The 22,994-nt window shown below is 38.4% G+C and overlaps 1 protein-coding gene across 1 annotated transcript; it reads right to left on the reverse strand.

Annotated features, from left to right (window-relative positions):
• Window positions 1–271: 271 nt before the first annotated feature.
• Window positions 272–4,840, reverse strand: LOC107777023 (uncharacterized). The gene is made up of 4 exons (XM_016596984.2): window positions 4,680–4,840; window positions 4,530–4,583; window positions 4,401–4,452; window positions 272–792 (listed from the first exon to the last, which is right to left on the reverse strand). Exons 1-4 carry the CDS (start codon window positions 4,769–4,771, stop codon window positions 586–588), a joined length of 405 nt encoding a protein of 134 aa, XP_016452470.1. The 5' UTR covers window positions 4,772–4,840; the 3' UTR covers window positions 272–585.
• Window positions 4,841–22,994: the final 18,154 nt, after the last annotated feature.

Consider the following 22,994-nt stretch of genomic DNA (forward strand, 5'->3'; position numbering starts at 1 on the left):
TTTTATATTGTTTTTGATTCCTAATTTCAGTACATTTTTCTCCATATTAACAACAATATCACGTACCTGTAATACGATTGCACTGCAAACAGGTTATTTCCTCTATAAAATAATCGATACTGTTATTCAAGATATGCAGTTAAAGATGAGGTCAAGAATAATTGCTTGTAAAATTGTGATTATGATGTGTCTACATCCCTTCATGGAGTTGGCTCACATGATTGCTTACTGTAAATTCTATATAAATGAGTAACTAATCATTGATTCATTGTTTTTCATACACAAGAATTCAATCCTTGGCAAGAAACTATAAATCCTTAAACTTATTTAGACAAGCAGGTTAGTAAAGAACAACAAATTGGCCTCTCCATAACCTCAGTTACAGACTTGGAGGCAGCAGAGGACAATCCTAATACCTGTAAGAAATCAGAAAATGCTATACAAGCGAGAATTAGATATTGATCCTCATCTTGAGATTGAAGCAAGCGGGTCATAATTCACTTCCAGATTCTCGGATTTGAGATTGAATTTCCACGATCAGAACCAGAAACGTCAGCGCCTTCATTAGGTGTTGGTAGGTGAAACTTATTTGTGACTATCTTCAGGCAGATTTGAAGGACAAGGCAACTCCGGCCTGACATCTGTTATAAGCTTACTTAGATCCAACTCCAGTTTCTTCATAGAAGAATTCATTCTATGGAGTTGGTCCTTGATATTAGCTTGTACCGCTGCAGGTGAAAGCAAGTCTGGCTTTTCAAGAAGTTTAACAGCAGAGTTGGCAGCAACGTCAATCTAACAACAGACACATAAACAAAAATGAGCAAAGCGTTTGCAGCGTAAGAATCTCATATTGTTTTGAAATGAAATTTGGAACATTACTAAGATATTAAGCGACTACTACTACTGATCCAGCAACATCCAAATTCCTTTTTTATTTTTTTGAAAAAGAAAAAGTGCAACATCCAAATTACTAACTTCCACAAAGGCTGAATAAGAACTCTGACAGAACTGTGGGTGCCATTGTTAGAACAAGCTTACAATAGTGGAGGAAACAAATATGATAGCAGCTCACAAAGAGTTAACCGGAACAATTAATCTTAACCGCAATCTGTGCCCTGTAGGACCGTGATCCAGATTCAGCAGATATCACAGGGGGCATAAACAGAAAAATGCTATAGGAGAGGACCAGACAAATATATCACGCATCGTGGCATCTGGTTAATTATTCAGGCAGCACCAGATATCACTATCCTTCTTTTGTTTATTTCATGAAATTGAAAGAAAACAACCTATCAAGTCCAAAGCTAGAGGTAAAATGGAAATGATTTTCCCATGCTCTCAACTTTCCCTGTATTTCTGAATGTAGTTCCATAATTGGTAGGTGGTCACAACCAAAATTATTCACATGCCCTAGCTGCTGGAAACGATCTAAAACTGGTCATCAGATTGAATGTCTGGCTAATTCCAAATCACTCTTGCAAACAGATGACCTCACGCACGGAAGAGGCATAAAGGTGACTAGTCACTCCAAAGAGATCCCTTTGAAACCCCCAAACCTCCTTCCCAATTCCCAATTGAAGTTCACTATTCATTTCTTTCTTTTATATCTGGTAAAACCCGAACCCCAAACCTCCTCAACCTAGAGAATCCCAATCGTGGCCTTTTCCTTGCTCCATTTGTGACTCGTACCCCATTCCTAATGGTTGGAAGTGGAGGGTTCTTACCTATCCTCCCTTTTCAAGTTCCCCATTCATTTCTAGTCCACCTACTTTCCTGAAAAAGAGATCTTTTATACCTAACGCATCATAAGTTGCACATTGCATTTTTTCTCATAGGCTAAACTTTTAAATAATTATTTACAGTTTACCTACTTTTGAGTCCAATTACAATTTGTGATAAGGTAATAATTTTGTAAGTGTGGTGGAAAAGTTCCTGGTAAAGAGTGCACTTAAATTTAAATGCTACAAAGTTTTAGACCTTCCATGAGACTACTGTACGGAATAAACACCATAATTACATCATCAGTTTTCACTTTTTTTGTTACTTTTGGATAATTGGATAATTCCAAATCATTTCATTATGAACTACATCAAAACGCTGTCAGCTTTAAAACATTACAACAGGTATGCCATTTAAATATCAAAAAAGAATCCAATACAAATATCTGAACGACTCCACATTAGTAAACAGGAAGCAAGACCATGCTTAGGGGCTAAACCTTTAAATTATTAAGAAGATATCCTACCCCACTTTTGAGTCCATTCACCTTCACATACCATAATTCTTTTGTCCTTTATTAACTCCATACCCATCCAGAATTGATAGTCGAATTGGATGAAGCCATGAAGGGATCAACAAACTTTTCAGTATTCCCAACTAGAGGAGCAATAAGATAGAAATTTGAAATTGTACTCGCTTTCTATTAACAAACACAAGAAGCAAACCTTTAGAATGAAATGATGGTACAAGTATTTCTTTTTCCAATTATTACAAAAGATGACATATGAACAATGTCCTTGTAATGAAAGGGTAAGGATGTGGTAACTAATAGACCTGACCTCCGTACACTTCTTTACGGGGAGCCAAATGCTTTCACATTTTCATATAACATTTAAAGTACTTTAGAAATGGAATTCAGTCCAATTAAACAAGATTAACTCCAAAAATAGTTTACTGCAAAAGAATTTGGAGAAAAAAGTAAAGAGAAAAGAAAACAATAAGAAAAAAAAAAGGAATTATGAGATAACAGCAAGCCTATTACTACAAAAAGCTAGGTTCTTCCGGAAAATAACAGGCGTAACTTTTCCTTATCTAGTTATCTTTAATGGAAATGCACCAATTTCCTTTCTCTATCTCGACCAATTGGGTGTTTCTCAAAGATAGAAAAGGAAATATCACGAATAAAATAAGAAGAAAAGGCAAAAAGTGAGTAAATTGATGAATCTGGAAGGCAAAAAGGTGAGTACGAAATACAAATTCCAGTGGCAAATTTCATTTACCTCTAAGGACATTATGAAGACAGCAAAGAAAGGGCAGCAAAAGAGTGCCTTTTCTTTGAGTATGCTATTATAAAGATTCTTCTATTGTTTGTTGGTCAGTAATGTGTTTCAATTTAAGAATTTGTTATTAATAGTTGAATAGATCTGTTTACAGCTGCAATACTATGGGGCTTTGTTATTTTTTTTGGATATTTATACACAGTTATAGACACCCCATTTTTTCACCATAACCCCCCCCCCCCCCCCAACCCAAAAAAAAAAAAAGAAAAACACACACATACTCCCTCTCTCTCTCTCTCTCCCCCTGAGCATCTAACATGCGCTATTGAGCTCTACTTGTAACAAAAGATAGGAGAATGACTTTCAAAATTCCTATCGGATTGAGCTTGACATCTCTAAAATTAATAAATGGTGCTATATCCACCCAACTGAGCTCGGCACCTCTTCACTCGTTAAAAGTAGGAACTATCAAGAACAGTAACCGTTGTTATGAAAGCTCTAAGACTTACAAAGTAGGTACTCTAAGTTCTTTGGCATTTTACAATATAAACACATAATAACAACAGTCTTCTCTTATTGTTTTATGCAATGCTCAAACTGAAGTCGAGCCCTCGATATCTGTTCTCCTATGTGCTAAATCTATGTGAGTGCAAACTTACCAAATAAACTTTAGAATTGATTAGATAATCTATACAGATCTTGTAGCACTCGAAATTATCAGTTAGGGTGAATAATCACCAGATTACAGACAAACTAGACAGAGATACAAATACTTCTGCTATTCGGTCAAAATTCAGCTGCGATATAAAGTGAAGTGCAACAGAAGATTGAATTTAGCAGTATCAATCAACCGCCCCTTAGGAAAACATTAGTTAAAAGGATAATTTGACTAAATCGCCCTTATTTAATCTTAGATCTCAATTTATTGCTATTCTTGCTTTCACTATATCAGTCTCTCACCACATTTATTAGAGTGAGGGTAAAGGTGGAAACAATTAATTAGTTCTTTCTTGATTTTCTAAAATGACAAGTATTTTAGAACAACTAGTTTTAGTAAACATGACAACAAAATGGAACTGGAGGAATATATGGAATCTGCAAAATAACTATAAAGAGAGGGATGCAGAAAGATGAAACTAATTTGGATATTTTCAAAAAGCAATTATCAGGTAATGGATCAGTTTCCTCCATATAATTAAAGAATGATTTTTTCAATAGTAACCAAACAAGGAGTCTAATTATAAACTTGATGTTAATCAGAACACTGATTATATCAGGGTATAAAATTTAATTCAAACAGACCCTTTAGACTACTGAGAACACATACTCTTTTTTTTCCTTTTACAAACTACTGAGAATAAAACAGAAACATATAAAAAAGAAGAAATCTTGTTTATATACCATTTGGCTAGCCATCTTCAGGAAAGCTTTACCAAGAGGCACAATGCAGAACCTAGAAAAGGACCGATTTCATATTCAGCGACAAAATACAAAACACTTTTATTCAAGAAAAATAAAAATAAAACTCACATTCCTCTTCCACCAGCTAAGGCGTCTTCTGCTGGGTCTTTCCACTCATCAAACCTACCAACAAGCAATAACCCAAATGAAGATTTTCATTTCTTATGCATATAAAATATCCGAATAACCCAAAAAGAAAGAAAAAGAGAATAAACTTACACCCAACCATAGCGCCGGTCAAATAGGAGGCGTTTGCAGGGGCGATTTTGGGCGTTTGAGTTTGAAGTTTCCATTTTTAAGCTCGATTCCATAGTCGCTATATGGTTTGCTAAGAGCTAAAGGCTGTTACTGTTTCATGAGTTTTTGAGATGATTATAACTACGAATAAATTGTTCAACGACCCCCTTAACTTAGCTTTTTAAAATACGGCCCATGAATGTTTCTGTTATTTCAGTTAAGCCCATTGAACTTGACTTCGTAACTTAAGTCTTACTCGACGGTGACTTCGTAGCCCTACAGCAGGATCCAAAATATAAAAAATTATTTGTGGTTTGAAATCAAATTAATGAAACGTGATTTTAAAAAAGAATGTTAACTTTCCATCTTTCTTTAATTGTCTTTTCTTTGTTGGTCAGTAATTGTTTTTTTAATTTTTGATAAACAATCGAGAGGGACTAAGTGAGCAATAGAGGTAGATTTAGAACATATTTCAAATTCAACTGAATATAATATTGAAAATTGGGTATGGATATTAGATTGCTCCATGAGGGTTGACCCGACTCATTAAAGATAAGGATGGAGTTAACTTCCTCAAAGAAGTTATTCATTAAAAAGGTTTATCACGTGGTTAAAAATAAAGAGGGGCAATAAGTTTTAAAGAGGACGCGAAGAACTATTATTGGTTCTTTACATGATTTAAAACAAGAAAATGCACCCCTCTTTCTTATCTATCAATACATCTTCCTTTTTCTTAACAAAGACAATTTTTTTTCGAGTTTTCTTCGCTAAATATATAGAAAGAAAAGCATTTAGTTCGTGAAACTAAACTTTATTTCCAAGAAATTTAAAGTTGGACTTAGGAGCAATTTGTTGGATTGTGATTTCTACTCCAGGTACACGATTCTTGTTTCTGTTCCTTGATTTAATATTCGTTGGTATCAAAGCATGACAAATTGCTCTAATACCAATATTTATTCTGAAATCGAAACTAAAACAGAAAATCAGACAAGAATGAAAGATATTATGCTATAGTGTAACCTCTGTATGTGTCACGACCCAAAACCACCAATCGATTGTGATGGCGCCTAATTCACTTGCTAGGTAAGCGAACATAACAAAAAAGAAATATAAAAACTGAATTAACAAAAATAGTATAAAAGTCTAAGGCCAATTAACATAAATAACAGCGTTGATATATAACAGATCCTCCGAAACTGGTAAATACAGAGTCATGAGCTCTAAAATAGAAAATACAAGTCTGAATATAATAATAATAATAATAATATTGACTGAATGAAATAGCAGTACTAAAGGGAAAAGAGACGGCAAGCCTGCGGTCGAAATGCAGCTCTACCTCGTTTCTCCAAGATGACTCGACAGCAAACCTTAGCTACTGGTGGCTCGGTCCAACATCTGGATTTGCACAATTAAGTGCAGAGTGTAGTATGAGTACAACTGACCCCATGTACTCAGCAAGTGTCATAACTAACCTCGACGAGGTAATAGAAGAAAGGATTATAAATGATACTCGCTAATCACCTGTACAATTCATAATTCCAACAAGTACAAAATAATTATATGATCAAGTCATGAATCACATATAGAAACCGCCTTGGTGCACACAATAACTTAACGTACTGTGCTCAGTCAACAATCCAGCATATAAAGAAGATATGCAAACAAATCGGGTAAACAACCAAGGAAATTGCAAGTAAAGATGAAATGCAATAACCAAATCAAATACTGGCCAGTTTTTCCTCAGAATTTCCATAACCGTACCAAACCACTAATCAGTTTCCTCGAACTGCGTATACACCATCAAGAAGGAGCATGAGAAGGTGACCATAGGGGGATGGATCCATATTCACACGTTGCACAAATAACTCACGTGCTACACGGACAACTCACGTGCTAATAATATCAACTGCACAGACAACTCACGTGCCAATAATATCAATATATCGGATCCTCACAGACAACTCACGTGATGTACGAACAAATCACGTGCCAATAACACAATCTGCCCGGCGTAGTCACAGGCTCAATATCACTATCACAATCCGCCTGGCGTGGTCACATGCTCAATATCACAATCCCTCCAGTATGATCACATGCTACCAGTCCAATCCATAACACACAGAAAGCAGATATATAAAAATACATGTACATGATTAATGAACATTAATTTTCATACTCCTGGACTAGTATAAGTGACATGCTAAAGTGTATACATGTACAAAGTATGCTATCACAGCTCAATCAGAAAAATACATCACGAAAATAGCAATTATCATGTTCAATCAGGAAATTAACCTCTATGTTACCTCAAACATGGCTCAAATAGCTCACAATAGGGGTACACATATAAGAAACATCACAACATTAAGCTTGGCAACCAATTCAAGGCATATCATAGCCTAAACACTACCCCGAGCATGAAAAATACCCCGTGCATGCACATGGTCTCGACCCCATACATGTGCGCCACCCATAGTACGTAGCTATCACAAATAACTCAGGCAACTAGTACCTCAACCTGGTTTAGGTAAGATATTTACCTCAAGCAAGCCCAAATCAATACTCTAGGGTGCCCTTCCCGTATGAATAAACCTCTGGACGGCTCAAATCTAGCCAAAATAATTTAATAATATCAATAGAAGCCATAGAAAATAACCCCAAACAATAAAGCTAATATATTTATTAAAAATTTAAAAGTCAACCCAAAAAGTCAATTCCGGGCCTTGCACTCCGGAACCCGTTAAAACTCACAAATTCCGAACACATATTCTACTATGAGTCCAAATATATGTGTTAAATCAACTCTCAATTCATTAAATCTCACTCAACAAAATCATAGTCCACCCCCCTCCCAAATCCCACCTTTAATTCATAGAATTTAGGTATAATAATATATGGTTAATCAATATCTAACACCAAAATTAAGTAAGAGTCACTTACCCCTTCAATTGTGATGAAAAGCTCTCCAAAAATCGCCACCAATCGAGCCCCACAACTCTAAAAATAAAAAAAATGATCAAACCCTCGATATTAATATTTGTCCAGTTGAACTGTATCTACGATCACTTGACCACATCTACGGCTCTGATTCTGCAGAAAGAAGCCCGCATCTGCGATATAACTCTATTTCCCTTCCGCTTCTGCGGTCAACACTTCGCACTCGCGCTAAGATGTGACCTTGCACCTGCGCTCAGCCTTCCGCATTTGCGGTCTACCCAAGTCTCTAGTCTTGTTCGCTTATGTGACCCCCTGCCTGCACCTGCAGACTCGCATCTGTGCCCAATACCTCGCAGGTGCGAAAACACCAGAAATCAGAACTCTCAATAAGACCAACTCAAACCAAAATGATCTGAAACACACTCGAGGCCCCTGGGACTCTTATACAAACACACCAATCAGTTCCAAAACATAACAAGGACCTACTCGAGGTCTTAAATCACCTAAAACAACATCAAAACTACGTATTGTGCCTCAATTCAAACTTAAGAAATTAATCCAAATTTCCAAATTCAAGATTTACGCCGACCACGCCTAAACAACTGGGAATGACCTCAAATTTTGCAGGTAAATCCCAAATGACACGATGGACCCATTCCAACTTCCGGAACCAAAATCAGAACCCAATATCAACAAGGTCAACTCTCGGTAAATCCTATCACCCTTCAAAGCCTTCAACTTTCCAACTTTCGCCAATTCAAAGTCAAAATGCTCATCCAACAGCATCGTTCTGAAATCCAAAACATGCGATGGATCCCCATAATACTTCCGGAGCATGGAAACATGAAACACTGGATGAACCCCCGATAGACTAGGTGGCAAGGCCAGTCTGTAGGCCACCTCTCCAACTCTCTCAAGCACCTCAAAAGGACCAATATATCTAGGGCTCAACTTGCCCTTCTTCCCGAACCTCATCACACCTTTCATGGGCAAAAGTCTGAGTAGAACCTTCTCACCCAACATATATGCAACATCACAAGCCTTCCTGTCAGCATAACTCTTCTGCCTGGACGGCACTGTACGAAGTCGCTCCTGCATCAACTTCACTTTCTTCAAAGCATCACAGACCAAATCTATTCCCAGCAACCTAGCCTCCCCAGGCTCAAACCAAACAACTGGAGAACGACATCGCCTCCCATATAAAGTATCATAAGGATCCATCTGGATACTCGACTGATAGTTTTTGTTGTAGGCAAACTCTGCTAATGGAAGAAATTGATCCCAAGATCCTCCAAAATCAATGACACAGGCACGTAACATGTCCTCCAGAATCTAAATAGTGCACTTGGACTGTCCATCCGTCTGGGATGAAATGCCATATTCAGCTTGACTTGTGTGCCCAACTTACGTTGCACTGCTCTCCAAAAATGCAATTTAAATTATGTACATCGATCCGAGATAATAGACATGGGTACACATGAAGGCGAACCATCTCCCGAATAAAAATCCGAGCCAGCTTCTCTGAAGAGTAGGTAGTCATGACTGGAATGAAGTGTGAAGACTTGGTCAGTCTGTCCACAATGACCCACACTCATCGAATCTCCTCAAGGTGCGTGGAAGCCCAACTACAAAATCCATAGTGATACACTCCCACTTCCACTCCGGAATATCAAGCCTCTGAAGTAAATCACCCGGTCTCTGATGCTCGTCCTTCACATGCTGACAGTTCAAACACCGAACAACATACTCAACAATATCCTTCTTGATCCTCCACCACCAATAGTGCTGCCTCAAATCATGGTACAACTTTGATGTCCTCGGATGAAGAGAATATCGCAAACTATGGGCCTCCTCAAGAATCAACTCTCGCAACCCATCCACCTTTGGAATACAAATCCGACCTTTTAGCCTCAATAATCTATCATCACCAATAGTAACCTCTTTGACATCACTGTGCTGCACCGTTTCCCTTAGAATATACAAGTAGGGATCATCATACTAACGCGCCTTGATGTGCTCAAACAAGGACGACTGTGATACAACACAAGTAAGGATTGTACTGGACTCCGAAATATCCAACCTCATGAACCGATTGGCCAAAGCCTGAACATCCAATACTAACAGCCTCTCCCTAACTAGAACATAAACAAGACTCCCTATGCTCTCAGCCTTCCTATTCAAAGCATCAACCACCACATTGGCCTTCCCCGGATGATAAAGAATGGTGATATCATAGTCCTTTAGTAGCTCTAACCACCTCCGTTGCCTCAAGTTCAGATCTTTTTGCTTGAATAAGTGTTGGAGACTCTTGTGATCCGTGAACACCTCACAAGATACGCCGTAAAGATAATGCCTCCAAATCTTAAGCGCATGAACAATGGATGTTAACTCCAAATCGTGTACTGGGTAGTTCTTCTTATGGGGCTTCAACTGACGCGAAGCATAAGCTATAACTCTACCCTCCTACATCAATACGCATCCAATGCCAATCCGTGAAGCATCACAATAGACTATATCTGATCCTAACCTTATAGGTAAAACCTGAACTAGAGTTGTAGTCAAGGCAGTCTTGAGCTCCTGAAAGCTCTCCTCACACTCATTAGACCACCTAAATGGGGAACCCTTGTGCTTCAATCTAGCCAATGGGGCTGCTATAGATGAAAACCCCTCCAAAAACGGCGATAATACCCCGTCAACCCAAGGAAACTCCGGATCTTAGTAGAAGAAGACGGTTTGGGCCAACTCTAAACTGCTTCAATCTTTTTCGGATCTACCTTAATCCCTCACTGGATACCACGTGGCCCAAGAATTCCATCGAGTCTGGCGAAAACTCACACTTGGAGAATTTAGCATATAGCTTCCTCTCTCTCAAAGTCTATAGCATGATCCTCAAGTGTTACTCATGATCCTCATGGCTACAAGAATACACCAATATATCATCAATGAAAACTACGATGAAGGAATCAAGATAGGGCTGAAATACGTTATTCATCAAGTGAATAAAAGCTGCTGGGGCATTGGCCAGCCCAAAAGACATCACCAAAAACTCATAATGACCATAACGGGTCTTGAAAGTCGTCTTCGGAATATCCGAAGCCCGGATCTTCAATTGATGGTACCCCGATCTCAAATTAATCTTCGATTATACCCTAGCACCCTGAAGCTGATCAAACAAATCATCAATATGCGATAGTGGGTACTTGTTCTTGATGGTAACCTTGTTCAACTGCCTGTAGTCAATGTGCATACTCATAGAACTATCTTTCTTCTTCACAAATAGTACCGACGTACCCCAAGGTGACACACTAGGTCTGATGAAACCCTTATCGAGCAACTCATGTAATTGTTTCTTTAATTCCTTCAACTCTACGGGTGTCATGCGATATAGTGGAATAGAGATGGGTTGAGTGCCCGACACCAAATCAATACCAAAACCAATATCCTTATCAGGTGGCATGCCCGACGGGTCTGCAGGAAACATATCTGCACACTCCCTCACTACTGGAGCTGACTCCATAATAGGAGTATCAATACTAACATCTCTCACGATGGCCAAATACACCAAACACCCCCTCTCAACCATCCGTTGAATCTTTAAATATGAAATCACTCTACTGGGAATGTAACCAAGAGAAGATCTTCACTCCAACTTACACAACCCTGGCATCACCAACGTCATGGTCTTAGTGTGATAATTAAGAATAGCATGGTACAGAGATAGCCAATCCACACCCAAAATCACCTCAAAATCAACCATACTAAGCAGTTTAAGAATCAACTTTGGTTTCATAACCCTAATGGTGATCACACACGACCGATATACATAATTCACCATAATAGAAACATACATCGGTGTAGACACATGAACAGTCATATCTAAAAAATCACGAGGCATATATAAATAACAAGCAAAATAGGATGACACGTAAAAGTAGAACCAGGAACAAATAACGCTGAAACATGCATGTGGCACATCGAAATAATACAAGTGATCATAGCGTCAAAAGCAACTGCCTATGGCCTGGCAGTAAATGCATAACAACGGACCTGACCACCACCTGACCTACCTCCCCCTCTAGGGAGACCTCGAATTAACTAAGCCCCACCCCTAGCTGGTCGTGCGGGTGTGTAGCTGATGGTGCTGAAATTATAGGCTGAAAGATCTGCTGTGGAACCCTACTCAGAAACCTAGGGAAATCACTCTTGAGATGACTCAAGTCTCCACACTCGAAATAACCATTCCTATAATGAAGTTGCTGACCCTGACAACCCTAATAACCACTTGTATAACCCTCAGCATATGGAGCACGGTAAGAATATTGTGCTGGTAGAGCACTGAATGATGACTGAATTAGGCGAGCACTGCATGAACTGTGGCTAATTGATGAACCACGAGGAATATGACGAGCTACCTGAGCAGGCCTAAGAGGACGATCTCTGTTGTAATGGACTAGCCTCCGGATAAGGCACTGTTAAAACTACCTGAACCACGGGGCCTCTTGGCCTCTCGCACCTCTAGCTCAAGCTTGCGAACATGCTCCAACCGCCTAGCAATCTCAACCACCTGGTCAAACCTAGCATCCGTCGCTGCCTCTCGAGCCAAACTGTAATGTAGGCCATAGTTGAGGCCATCAATGAACCTCCTAATCTTCTCTCTCTTAGTGCGAACTGTGAATACCTAATTTTTGCACTATTTAATACCTGCTAAAGTCATTAGTGTTTTGTTATTTTAATTATTTTTCTCAATTTTTTTTGTCTTTAATAGCATATTTCCTATCATATAAATATCAAAAAAAGTTAGTTCTTTTTCATTTGTGCATTTTATGAATTAACTAACTGTTTAGTTGGTGAATTAATTTAGTTAATCGATCATTTGAATAATTTATTTAATTAATTTATTTGTGTAAATTTAGTTTAATAAGTAGGATTAAGGGAATTAGGCCAAAATTGAATTAATTTAAGTGGCCAAAAGTTCAATGGCTAATACATAAAGGAGCTGCAAGGTGTAGATCACGAAATGGCGTAGTTTTGTACCTAAACTACGTCACTTTGATAAGTAAATATAAGATCAAATCTCATCCCTCCATTCTTCTTGATCCAATGGATTAGATCCATTTCCAATTCCAAATTTAAAGCTCCAAAAATTTGAAAATCCTCCTATTTAACTCCATAACCAAACCCTAGCTCCCTCCTCACTCTCTCTTGTCCGCCGCCTCTGCCACCGTCTGCCGCTGCGACGGTTGGTCCAAACACCCCCAAATTTCACCATGTAATCTCTAACACCTCCTCTTTCCATATCTTCAAACCAAATCCTTCAAAACCCCCTCAAACTCCACGAATTTCAGATCAAGGAAACCCTAGCCACTACCATTTTCCTCAAATTTGTGAAGTTCCGGCCACCACCACCATACAACACATACATGGATGGATAGAACACCTTTTTCTCTATCTTTTTCCTATTTGTTTGGACCCTGAATTTCGTCGACTATTTTTCGACGAAGTCACTAATGACTGTCTAATGTCGTTGTTGCCTCCAGCGTCCTTCTGTTCTTGCCTCCAATCGACTCAGACATGATTTTATTGTCAATTATACCAAAATTGAAATTCAGCTCACCGGATTTAGGATTTTTGGTATCAATCAACAATAAAACCATGTCCCGGGTCGAATCACCACCATCACTGTCGTTGTTTCACCGCTGCCTGGCTGCTCGAGTTTTCGGTAAACCTTCAATCCATCTCCCCTTTCCCGTTTCTGATTTTTCAGCTTGTGCTTTAGATTTAGTTTTAGGGATTAATCTTTGTTCCTAATTTTGTTTGTAGTATTTATAGGTTAATTAAACTATGGTAATATTAGTTGTGAATCGCTTGTTAGTTCATAGCATAAGAGCTCGTTGTTGATCGTTGTCTGATAATTAAGCGATGCTCATCCAAGTTCTGTTTTGGGCGTTTCCTAGTTCCAGTCGTCTACTGTTAATTCTCATAAATCGATTGGTTTTAGTTTAGTTTGTGTGAATACCTAGTTTGATAACATTTTAAGTCTTGTTTTTGTTTTGTCTATTCTTAGTTATTTGAGTTTGATTTGGTTTGAATCACATAGGTTGGTACTAATATTGTAAGAGGTGAAATTTAGGTTATTTTATCATAAAATAAGGTACTAGTAGCCTACCTTTTACTAGTAGGGTGGATAAAATAATATTTTTTCTCCTTGCTTCTGACATAGCAGATTTTTAGGCTGTCATTTCACCTTTTAGACAGCTTTTGAATAGTGTTTAGCATTCAAAGTCAGTCTTTAGTTATAAGATTTGAGACATTTAACTTTAATGTAAAAATGAAAAACAGTGATGATAACTTGAGGCTTTAAACAATTTGGAGATTGTCCAACAATTGGCCCAATGGCCATTTAATTTCAAAGGGAGCCCGCAGCCCCAACGGCCACAGGAGTTGGGTTTAATGCCTTTGATGACTAAAAGGGTCACCTTTTAACCTATACCCGCTTTGTAAAAATAATTGCAAGCGTACCCACTTTTCGGGTAACTTCATACATACGGGCCTGAAGTAGTAAAATTTATGTCTGAAGTTTGAACTTCAAAATATTTTACCTGAAGTTTAGCCTTATCAAAGAAAAACTTCAGATATTTTTTCCTGAAGTTTGGCCTGACTTGCAAAGGCAATCATGCAAATTTCAGTTCATAGTGCAATGAAAAACTTCAGTTCAATAATTGTTGAACTTCAGCAATTTCGGCTGAAGTTTTTGTTTTGTAATTGCTGAACTTCAGCATTCTAGGAGCTGAAGTTTGTTTAGTATCTGCTGAACTTCAGCATTTTAGGAGCTGAAGTTTGTTTAGTATTTGCTAAACTTCAGCTCCTAGAGGATGCACTTCAGTTCAATAATTGCTGAACTTCAGCAATTTTGGCTGAAGTTTTTATTTTGTAATTGCTGAACTTCAACATTCTAGGAGCTGAAGTTTGTTTAGTATCTCCTGAACTTCAGCATTATAGGAGCTTAAGTTTGTTTAGTATTTGCTGAATTTCAGCTCCTAGAGTATGCACTTCAGTTCAATAATTGCTGAACTTCAACAATTTTGGATGAAGTTTTTGTTTTGTAATTACTGAACTTCAGCATTCTAGGAGCTGAAGTTTATTTAGTATCTGCTGAACTTCAGCATTTTATGAAATGAAGTTTGTTTAGTATTTGCTGAACTTCAGCTCCTAGAGGATGCACTTCAGTGCTTGGGTCCTTTTGGGTAATATTCCAAGCAGTCAACTTGAACTTCCCATCATCCATCCTCATACCAGGAAGGAAGGTATCAGTGAGTTCATCAAAACTTTGCCATAGTGGTTTCCCTGACAAATCATCAATTAAACCAAGTTTCCTGAATCCAAGAGCTTCACCTTATGTGAAGAAGATACACTTGTACCTACTTGTGTTGAGAAATATGAGTTCCTTGACGAGTCCAGCACTTTGAATAATAATATCATCTAGAGAAAAAAATAATATCACCCGAAGAAAAAGAAGAAGGAGGAGAAGAAGAAAATGAAGGAGGAGGAGAAAGAGGCCTGAAGTTGTTTAAATAGTGGGTACAAGTTAAAACATTTTAAAAAAAATGAGTATAGGTTAAATGGGGGCGACCAAATAGGGCACCCCAAGCAATTTTTACACAAGAGTTGGGTTTAATGCCTTTGATGACTAAAACGGGCTAGCAATTCGAATATAAATAAGTTGGCCCGTTATATTCAACAAAAATTCAATTTTTTCTTTAAACTTAATCATCTTAATAATTAATTTAAAATTCTAGGCAACTACTGGAGGCGCTTTAGCTTTTTCATTCACAAAATCGCTTGCGTAGCGTGATGTTTAACATTCAATAAATTAATTCAATAATCTCATACCATATCCAATAGTTTTAATTAATTTTTTTATTTAATTAATACTTTGCTAAAATCGTGGATTCGCTTGCGTAGCGCGATAGTTGACATTTAATGAATTTCAAAATTAATTTCCTCAGATATAGTAATTCTTTCGAAAAGTAATAACGTACTAATAATCCTTGTCATGACTGCGGATTCGCTTGTGTAGCACGATTATGACAAATATTAATAAAATTCGTCTCGGTCGCGCATTTGCTTGCGTGATATGATTAGGATAATTTAATATTATTCAAATTTTTCTTTAATAATTTTAATAATTAAAAGTGGATAGGTAAAACATAGAAATCCAGTAAAACACATTTTATCCAAAATTAATTTAAGCCAAATTTAAGTCAATAAAGCGACCGTGCTAGAACCACGAGACTCGAAGAATGCCTTACACCTTCTTTCTGGTCAACATAATTCCTTATCGAGACTTTATTTTCGCAGACCAATAACAAAAGAGTCAAACCTTCCTTTGACTATGGATTCAAATAAAAGGTGACTTGAAACACCAAAAATCAATTCCAAGTTGCGACTCTGAATAATAAAATAATCACTATTTCAAAATTGTCACTTTAATTAAAAAAACTCTTTAACCCACAATCCACAACACATATATCTTTCGGGGGGTAGAAAAGGGGTGTGACAGCTCTGGCGACTCTACTGGGGACACTCAGAATTCAAGCTTGTACATGTTGACTTTTATTTGGCTTTATTAATTTTGTATATATTGTGATTTATTTGTGCCTAATGTGCTACTTGTCCGCTTTTTACCGCTTTGATATTGTTGAACTGTACATATAAACTATCTTCTCACGCACCCCTATGAGTCTTCTTGAAATTAAAATTGGGCATTTGCTTGACATAGCCCGCTTTCTTTGAGATAGCCGAGGTGCTTTTCACCCGGTGAAGGATTTTAGTCACACATGTTTTAGGCGGGGAGCACCACCAGCTAAGCCGGAAAGCAATGCTACCGGCACGCTGACGCTCCTCGGCTTGGGTTGTCCGCCCGAGTAAGCCAGGTTTAGATACCTTCTCCTATAAGATTTAAAAACCTAGAAGAACAAGCCACATGCCTAGTTATCCCTAGAAGGATCGTTTTGTTGCATCATTTGACTTAGCAAAGCTCGACACAGGGGTCAGGCTCATATAGGACAAATATCCTCTTTGAGACCATCATGTTCACTTATGTGCTACTTGCTACATCATTTGGAAGGCTTGATTACATTGTTGACCGGCTGTAGACAATTAGTTGAGCGAAATTATAAATAATCATTCTCCTAGTTTAGTACAAATAATCTTTTTTTTTACTAAGATTTTGTAGTAGTCTGGCGTGAGGTGTAAAGATTAATTTTTATAAAAATTAAAAAGAGAAAAATAGTTGGTATTACCGAACTACGCGAGTTTGATTCTCACAGGATATGAGATATGTAGGCAACCTCCATCGGGTTCACCCCATATTCTTTTCAAAATAAAAAGTGCCATTTTTGGTGAGACAACTTTTAACCTTCTACGGCAGTACTGAAAGGCTTTTTTACAAAAGATAGCCATCTTATCTAGTTTCATCCAACCGTTTTGCCGAGACAGCCTTAAACTCTTCCTCGAAAGTGCTGAAGGGCTGGTTTTGTAAAATATCTACTTCGTCCATCTTTATTCACCTTTTACCATGCCCTTATGTCCGACCATTTTTGTCAAGATAGCCTTAAACCTTCTACGGAAGTACCGAAAGGTTGTTTTCACAAAAATAGCCATCTTATCTAGTTTTGTCTGGTCATATTTGTCGAGACAGCCTTTGAACCTCTCTCAGGAGTACTGAAGGGCCGTTTTCGTAAAAATAGCCTTTTTATTTATTTTGTCTACTTTTTATCATTTTGTCCCGATGTGTGGACATTTTTGCGAGACATCATTTAAGCCTTTCGTGGAAGTATCAAAGGATCGTTTTCGTAATAATAGCCATGTTGTCTATTTTTATCTACTTTTATCATTTTGCCTTTGTGTCCGACCATTTCTGCCGAGGTGGCTTTAAAATCATTTCTCGAAAGAATAAAAAAAGGTTATTTCCGTGATAATATCTATTTTTTCCCTTTTACCATTTTTGACCCAACCCTTTTTATTAAGACCCTGTTTAGAAATATTGGAGGACAATATTTGTAATAATAGGTATCTTGATTTTCATGAAATACACACACCTAATTCTTGACTCTATGCAAGATACCTAGGCAACCCCTCTAGGGTCTGGTGTCGCGTATAAATCAGACAAATTGATCAAGTCTTACCATTTATGTCACAATAGATTGGTCTTCAAAATTGTATCTTCCTCCGATGAGTATGTCCGCTCTTCAGTAAACCCTCACTTCAAAACGTTGTTAGGGTCGGTTACTTGAGCCCCACATAGGCATTTCTAACTTTTATGAGTCAAACCCCAGGGTATTAGAGATTTTTGTACTGTCTAAGCTTGCATAGGTCATAACCTCATCTTCTACCGCTCAGGTGCGATATGGATACAATGAAAAGAAGATCTGGAAAAAGGCCAAAAGATGACGAGCCCTCACAGATTTGGCTTGTGCATAAAACACCCCGGTTGTTGAGACAATGGTGGAAAAATATGGACATTTGTGAATAGGAAATGATAAAGGACCATCTGGGTCATTTTGTGAACATTATCGAGGTCAACCCAAGGAGGGACTTAATCGAGGCGTTGGTGCATTTGTGGGATTCTAATAACAACGTATTCCATTTTAATGATTTCGAAATTACTCCCACTTTGGAGGAGTTAGCTGGATACACAAGGTTAGACGATGAGCTTCGGAAGAAGAGACCTTTAGCCCCAAGAGACATCACTGGTAGTAAGTTCCTTGAGCAGATAACAATCAGCCAAAATAAAATAGCAAGTGTGGAACGAGGGCACGTTCAATTGGGTTTCTTGTACAACAGGTATGGGTGTCCAGGTGGATTTTCAAAGCACAGGAAAGAGCTTGATAATAAAATTGGATACAAAGTTTGGCAAAGCCATGGGCGAAGAGCATTCCTAGTGGCATTTTTAGGGACGATGATTTTCCCGAGGCATGACAAAAATATTGATATTCGATTATCTGGCATAGTCACCGCTTTATTGTGTGGAAAGGATGTCACTATCAGTCCTATGGTATTGTTAGATATTTATCGTGCCCTGACAAAATGTCTAAAAGGAAAAGATTTCTTCGAGGGTTGTAACATCATACTCAAAATATGGTTTTTTAGAGCACCTTCTCCATCATCCCGTACAAATAAATTTTAGTGTCCATTTCCGCAACAATGAGCTTGAAGATAGATTTAAATATGTGATCGTAGATAATAGCTTCCCCGAGGGCGTCGAAGCATGAATGAGGCATCTTCATAAGTTGACCGCTTCTGAAATTACATGAAAATGCCATTGGTTCTCACCAAAAGAGGTCATATACATGTCTTACCACCATTCATTTTTGATTTTGATGGGTCTTCGGGGTTTTCAGCCGTACGCACCTATGAGAGTCCTATGCCAATTAGGTCAAAAACAGGTAGTGCCTACAGTGGAGCACATGCAAAGTTTCATGTGGGAGGTAACATCGGAGGATCCTGTTTGTGAGGCTTATGCTCAGCAGGTTTGAGATGAAAATAAGGTACTCGAATTTCACACTATGTTAGACGATCGGGATCAAGGAGAGTTAGACCATGTATATTTTGAGTGCTTCTATGACCAAGATGCTTTTGGATCCAAGAAAGAGAGTTCTGAAAAGCACGACAGAATGAGAGACTGAAATCAGAACAAGAGTGGGGCAAAATTAGCAAGAGGCTATGAATCCATCATCCGGGAACTACGTAGGGATATAAGTATCGTCAACGTGAATAGGGATTTGCAGTACACAGAGTTTAAAGAGGAGAAAACCAGATTAACACATGAGGTTCAAGCATTTCAAGCACAACTTCGACAAGCGAGAATAGGGTCCACTACTCAGCAACATGCGGCCATTCCAAAGCACGAAGAAATGCATTACAACCTTCTCATCCATGATCTAAGGGCTCAGGCCAGGGCTGCAGAGTCAAGTAAGAATCAGCTAGAGAATGAGCTAGCAAAGGACCAAAACCAGCTGAATATGGCATTACAACGCGAGGCAGATATATCAGGCATAGTCAATAACCATGAGCGACGGATCTAGTTCTTAAGTCAGAGCCAGGAGCATATTAAAAGGAGAGTCTATGAAGTGGCTACTTATACCGCCCGAGGTTGTGTGACTTGTCAGGGTTTGACTCAAGAGCAATTTTCTACGGTAGTGCCCAACTTCGCACGCCACATTATATACCATGATATGGAAGGTCAGCCGCAGGAATAAGCACCTTAACTACAATGATGCCGATGGATTCTCCTACAGGGATCAAAGTCTTCTTTTATTTGGTAGTCCACTTTGATTGTTCATTTTTCTTCATCGAGTTTGTAATAGCCTTTTGGTGTTTTAAGTCTTGTCATTTTACCTTTTATTTTTAAAAAGTCTGTCTGAATCAAGTCCGTTCCAGTTTAAAAGTTTGTCTTTTTAGGTTGTATCTTTATGTAATTTTTGTTTTTTTGTCTTATATCACAAAAAAAGAGAAAAAGATTTTATTTTAGAAAAATTCAAAAATGAACCAAAATATATTTTTTGTAAATTATTTTTTTAAAAAAACTTTATTTTTGTAAAAAAAAACCCAAGACAAATGGTCATGTGCGTGAACTACGTAATGATCTGATTCATGCGGTGACATGATACGTAGGCAACCCCTAAAAGGTTCGATCAAATTATTCTTCAACGGCTCTAAAATGAGGGATCAGAATAAGGCCAGTGAAAAAAAAAGAGAGAGAGAAAAAAAAATAAAAGTGCCAATATATAACAACCTTATAAGCCAGAATGAAACATGAAGCCATCCAAAAGCATATTAGAAGTGGTGATATTGTTAGGAGCATGGCATATTAAGTGTGATTCATATATGTAAAATGTTTAACCCTAACACATTTGTTGTCTCTTATTTAGTAAGCTTAAGGTGGTTGGTTTGTGGTGAAACTGGCAACACATCATTACTTTACCTAATCTAAAAGGAAGGTAGCAATGGCTGACAATGATGAAATCGAGGTGATCAGTGACGACCCTCAGGGTCAATCAGTTGAGCAAGAGTCGGAGGAAGTAAGAAGATTGAAACAACAACTGTGTGATGTGTATCAAGCTTGGTCTCCGGTCAGCCTCCGTCTCAGGGTCCCTTAGAGGGAACTTCTACCGTACCCCTGGATACACAACCACCGCTCCTCACAACGAGTGATCACATTCTACCTCCGGGGTATGTGCCAAACTACAGTTTCCCTGCCGCCCATGGTACCTCCAATGTGCGACCTCCTGCCGCACCAGTTAGGAACACCCCTTTCGTTATGTCTGGTGCGCCAATGTATATAATCCTGCCACCAAATCCCGTGACGAGGCCAAACATTGAGCCATTATATCATACTAATGATGGCCAATACTACTTTCCAAATATGGCTTTTAAGGTTTCGACTCCACACAATCAGACCCTACAGTGAGTCGCCTACAGAAAATGAAAAGGCTGTCAAGACAGGAGAGCCAGATGAGATGGTCAGGAAAGTGAAAAGTCTTGAGCAGAACATAAAGAAAATACAAGGACTAGGTGGTCACAAAAGTGTCTCATTCCTTAATTTGTGCTTGTTTCCTCACATCCATTGGCCACCAGGGTTCAAGACCCCAAAATTTAAGAAATATGATGGACACGGTAACCTTATCGCCCACTTAAAAAAGTACTACAACCTGCTGATGAGCGCGGGAGGAAAAGAAGAGTTGTTGATGGCTTATTTCAGGGAGTGTCTTGTGGGGGTAGCCTCCTAATGGTTCATTGACCAAGATTTCTCTCAGTGGCACATTTGGGACGACATGGCCCAAGCCTTCGTCAAACAATTCAAGTACAATATTGATATTGCGCCAGACCACAATTCCCTCTCGAATATGAAGAAGAAACCGACTGAAAGCTTCAGGGAATATGCCATTAAGTGGAGAGAGCAAGCATATAGAATTAAGCCACCCATGGACGACCACGAGTTGATCACTGTCTTCCTTCAGGCTCAGGAGCCTGATTAGTTTCAAAATATGATGTCCGCAATGGGCAGACCTTTTGCTGAAGCAATCAAGATAGGAGAAATGGTCGAGAATGGCCTCAAGGGTGGCCTAATTATAAGTCAAGCAACTCTCAAAGCAGCCACCTAAGCAATCCAGAATAGGTCGGACAAACTTGCTAACCAAAAGAAGAAAGATGAAGAGACCATGTTGGCATCAGGGTTGAAAAGAGGTCAAAAGGGAGCATCTCAACAATATAGGTACTCTCATCATGTATCCTATGGTTCCCCACAATACTACTATCCACCCACGGATCCTCAATGCTTAGTTGCTCCGCAGCAAGCAGCATTCAATGCTCAGTCTTATGCCAAATCATCCAATCGCCAACAAATGCGGGCCCCAGCTCCAAGAAACCTCCATCCGCGATAGCAGAACTCTCAATCACCCTACAACCCTCGTCCAAGATAGGAGTATGAAAGGGAACATAAGTAGAGGGAGAATTTCACACTAATCGTAGAATCCTACACAGGTTTATTTAAAAAGTTGAAATGTTATGGCATGATTGAGCTGCTTCGAGGGTATGTTTCTGATCCATATGCAAAAGGTTTTGATCCTGCTATACGGTGTGTGTATCATTGTAATGTCCAGGGGCATAGAACTGAGGATTTTCGAGCTTTGAAAAAGGAAATAGAAATAATGATTCAAGAAGGAACGATCGTGGTCCAAGATAATGGCACCCAAAACAGCATGACAAAGCATGCAATGTTTGGATGATTTACAATAATATGGGGACAGTTTGCTGAAAACGTCAAGAACATGTCCATTGAATGCAAGGCGATCAAAATAATTAAAGGTCCTGTTTAACGCTGATATGTAAATTCATGGCTAAGATGTCAAACTTGGTAATTGGAAAGTCACTCCCCTCCTTGCCAGGAAGGAGTCTTGGTAACTTATTTTGTCATAATTTCTATCATCTCGATTACTTCGAGGTTGTGATCCAGATGTTGTTTATTTGTCCTGTCATCAAACCTCTCTATCATTTAATCAATAAAATGTAACTTTTCGTTTTGTGTCATTTTAATCCATTATGTTTAATTCTTCTTGCATATATAGTTCTTTTCACGCCAATTTCAGTGACATGACATGCATGCGGAGTTTTCGGCTAGATTTTAGAAAGCCTGTCCAACCTTAAATTAAATCGAGGAAAAACACTTTGAAGATAAGGAAAAGGCTGAAATACTTTGATGATACGCCTGTGTCAAGTTCACGAGGAGCCAAAATAGTTATATCCGTAGAGGTTAAAGATCTTCATCTCAATCTATCATGAAAATCCGTCTTAAGGATA

This window comes from Nicotiana tabacum, chromosome 4 (genome assembly GCF_000715075.1).
Source record: "Nicotiana tabacum cultivar K326 chromosome 4, ASM71507v2, whole genome shotgun sequence".
NCBI classification, from domain to species: Eukaryota; Viridiplantae; Streptophyta; class Magnoliopsida; order Solanales; family Solanaceae; genus Nicotiana; species Nicotiana tabacum.

What these genes read in the sequence shown, in the direction of transcription:
- LOC107777023 (XM_016596984.2), bottom strand. Translation starts at nt 4,771, where the DNA reads ATGGAATCGAGCTTAAAAATGGAAACTTCAAACTCAAACGCCCAAAAT. An exon ending in TTAGCTGGTGGAAGAGGAAT is followed by an intron (nt 4,453 to 4,529) that starts GTGAGTTTTATT and finishes GTCCTTTTCTAG; the next exon opens with GTTCTGCATTGTGCCTCTTG. An exon ending in TGAAGATGGCTAGCCAAATG is followed by an intron (nt 793 to 4,400) that starts GTATATAAACAA and finishes GTCTGTTGTTAG; the next exon opens with ATTGACGTTGCTGCCAACTC.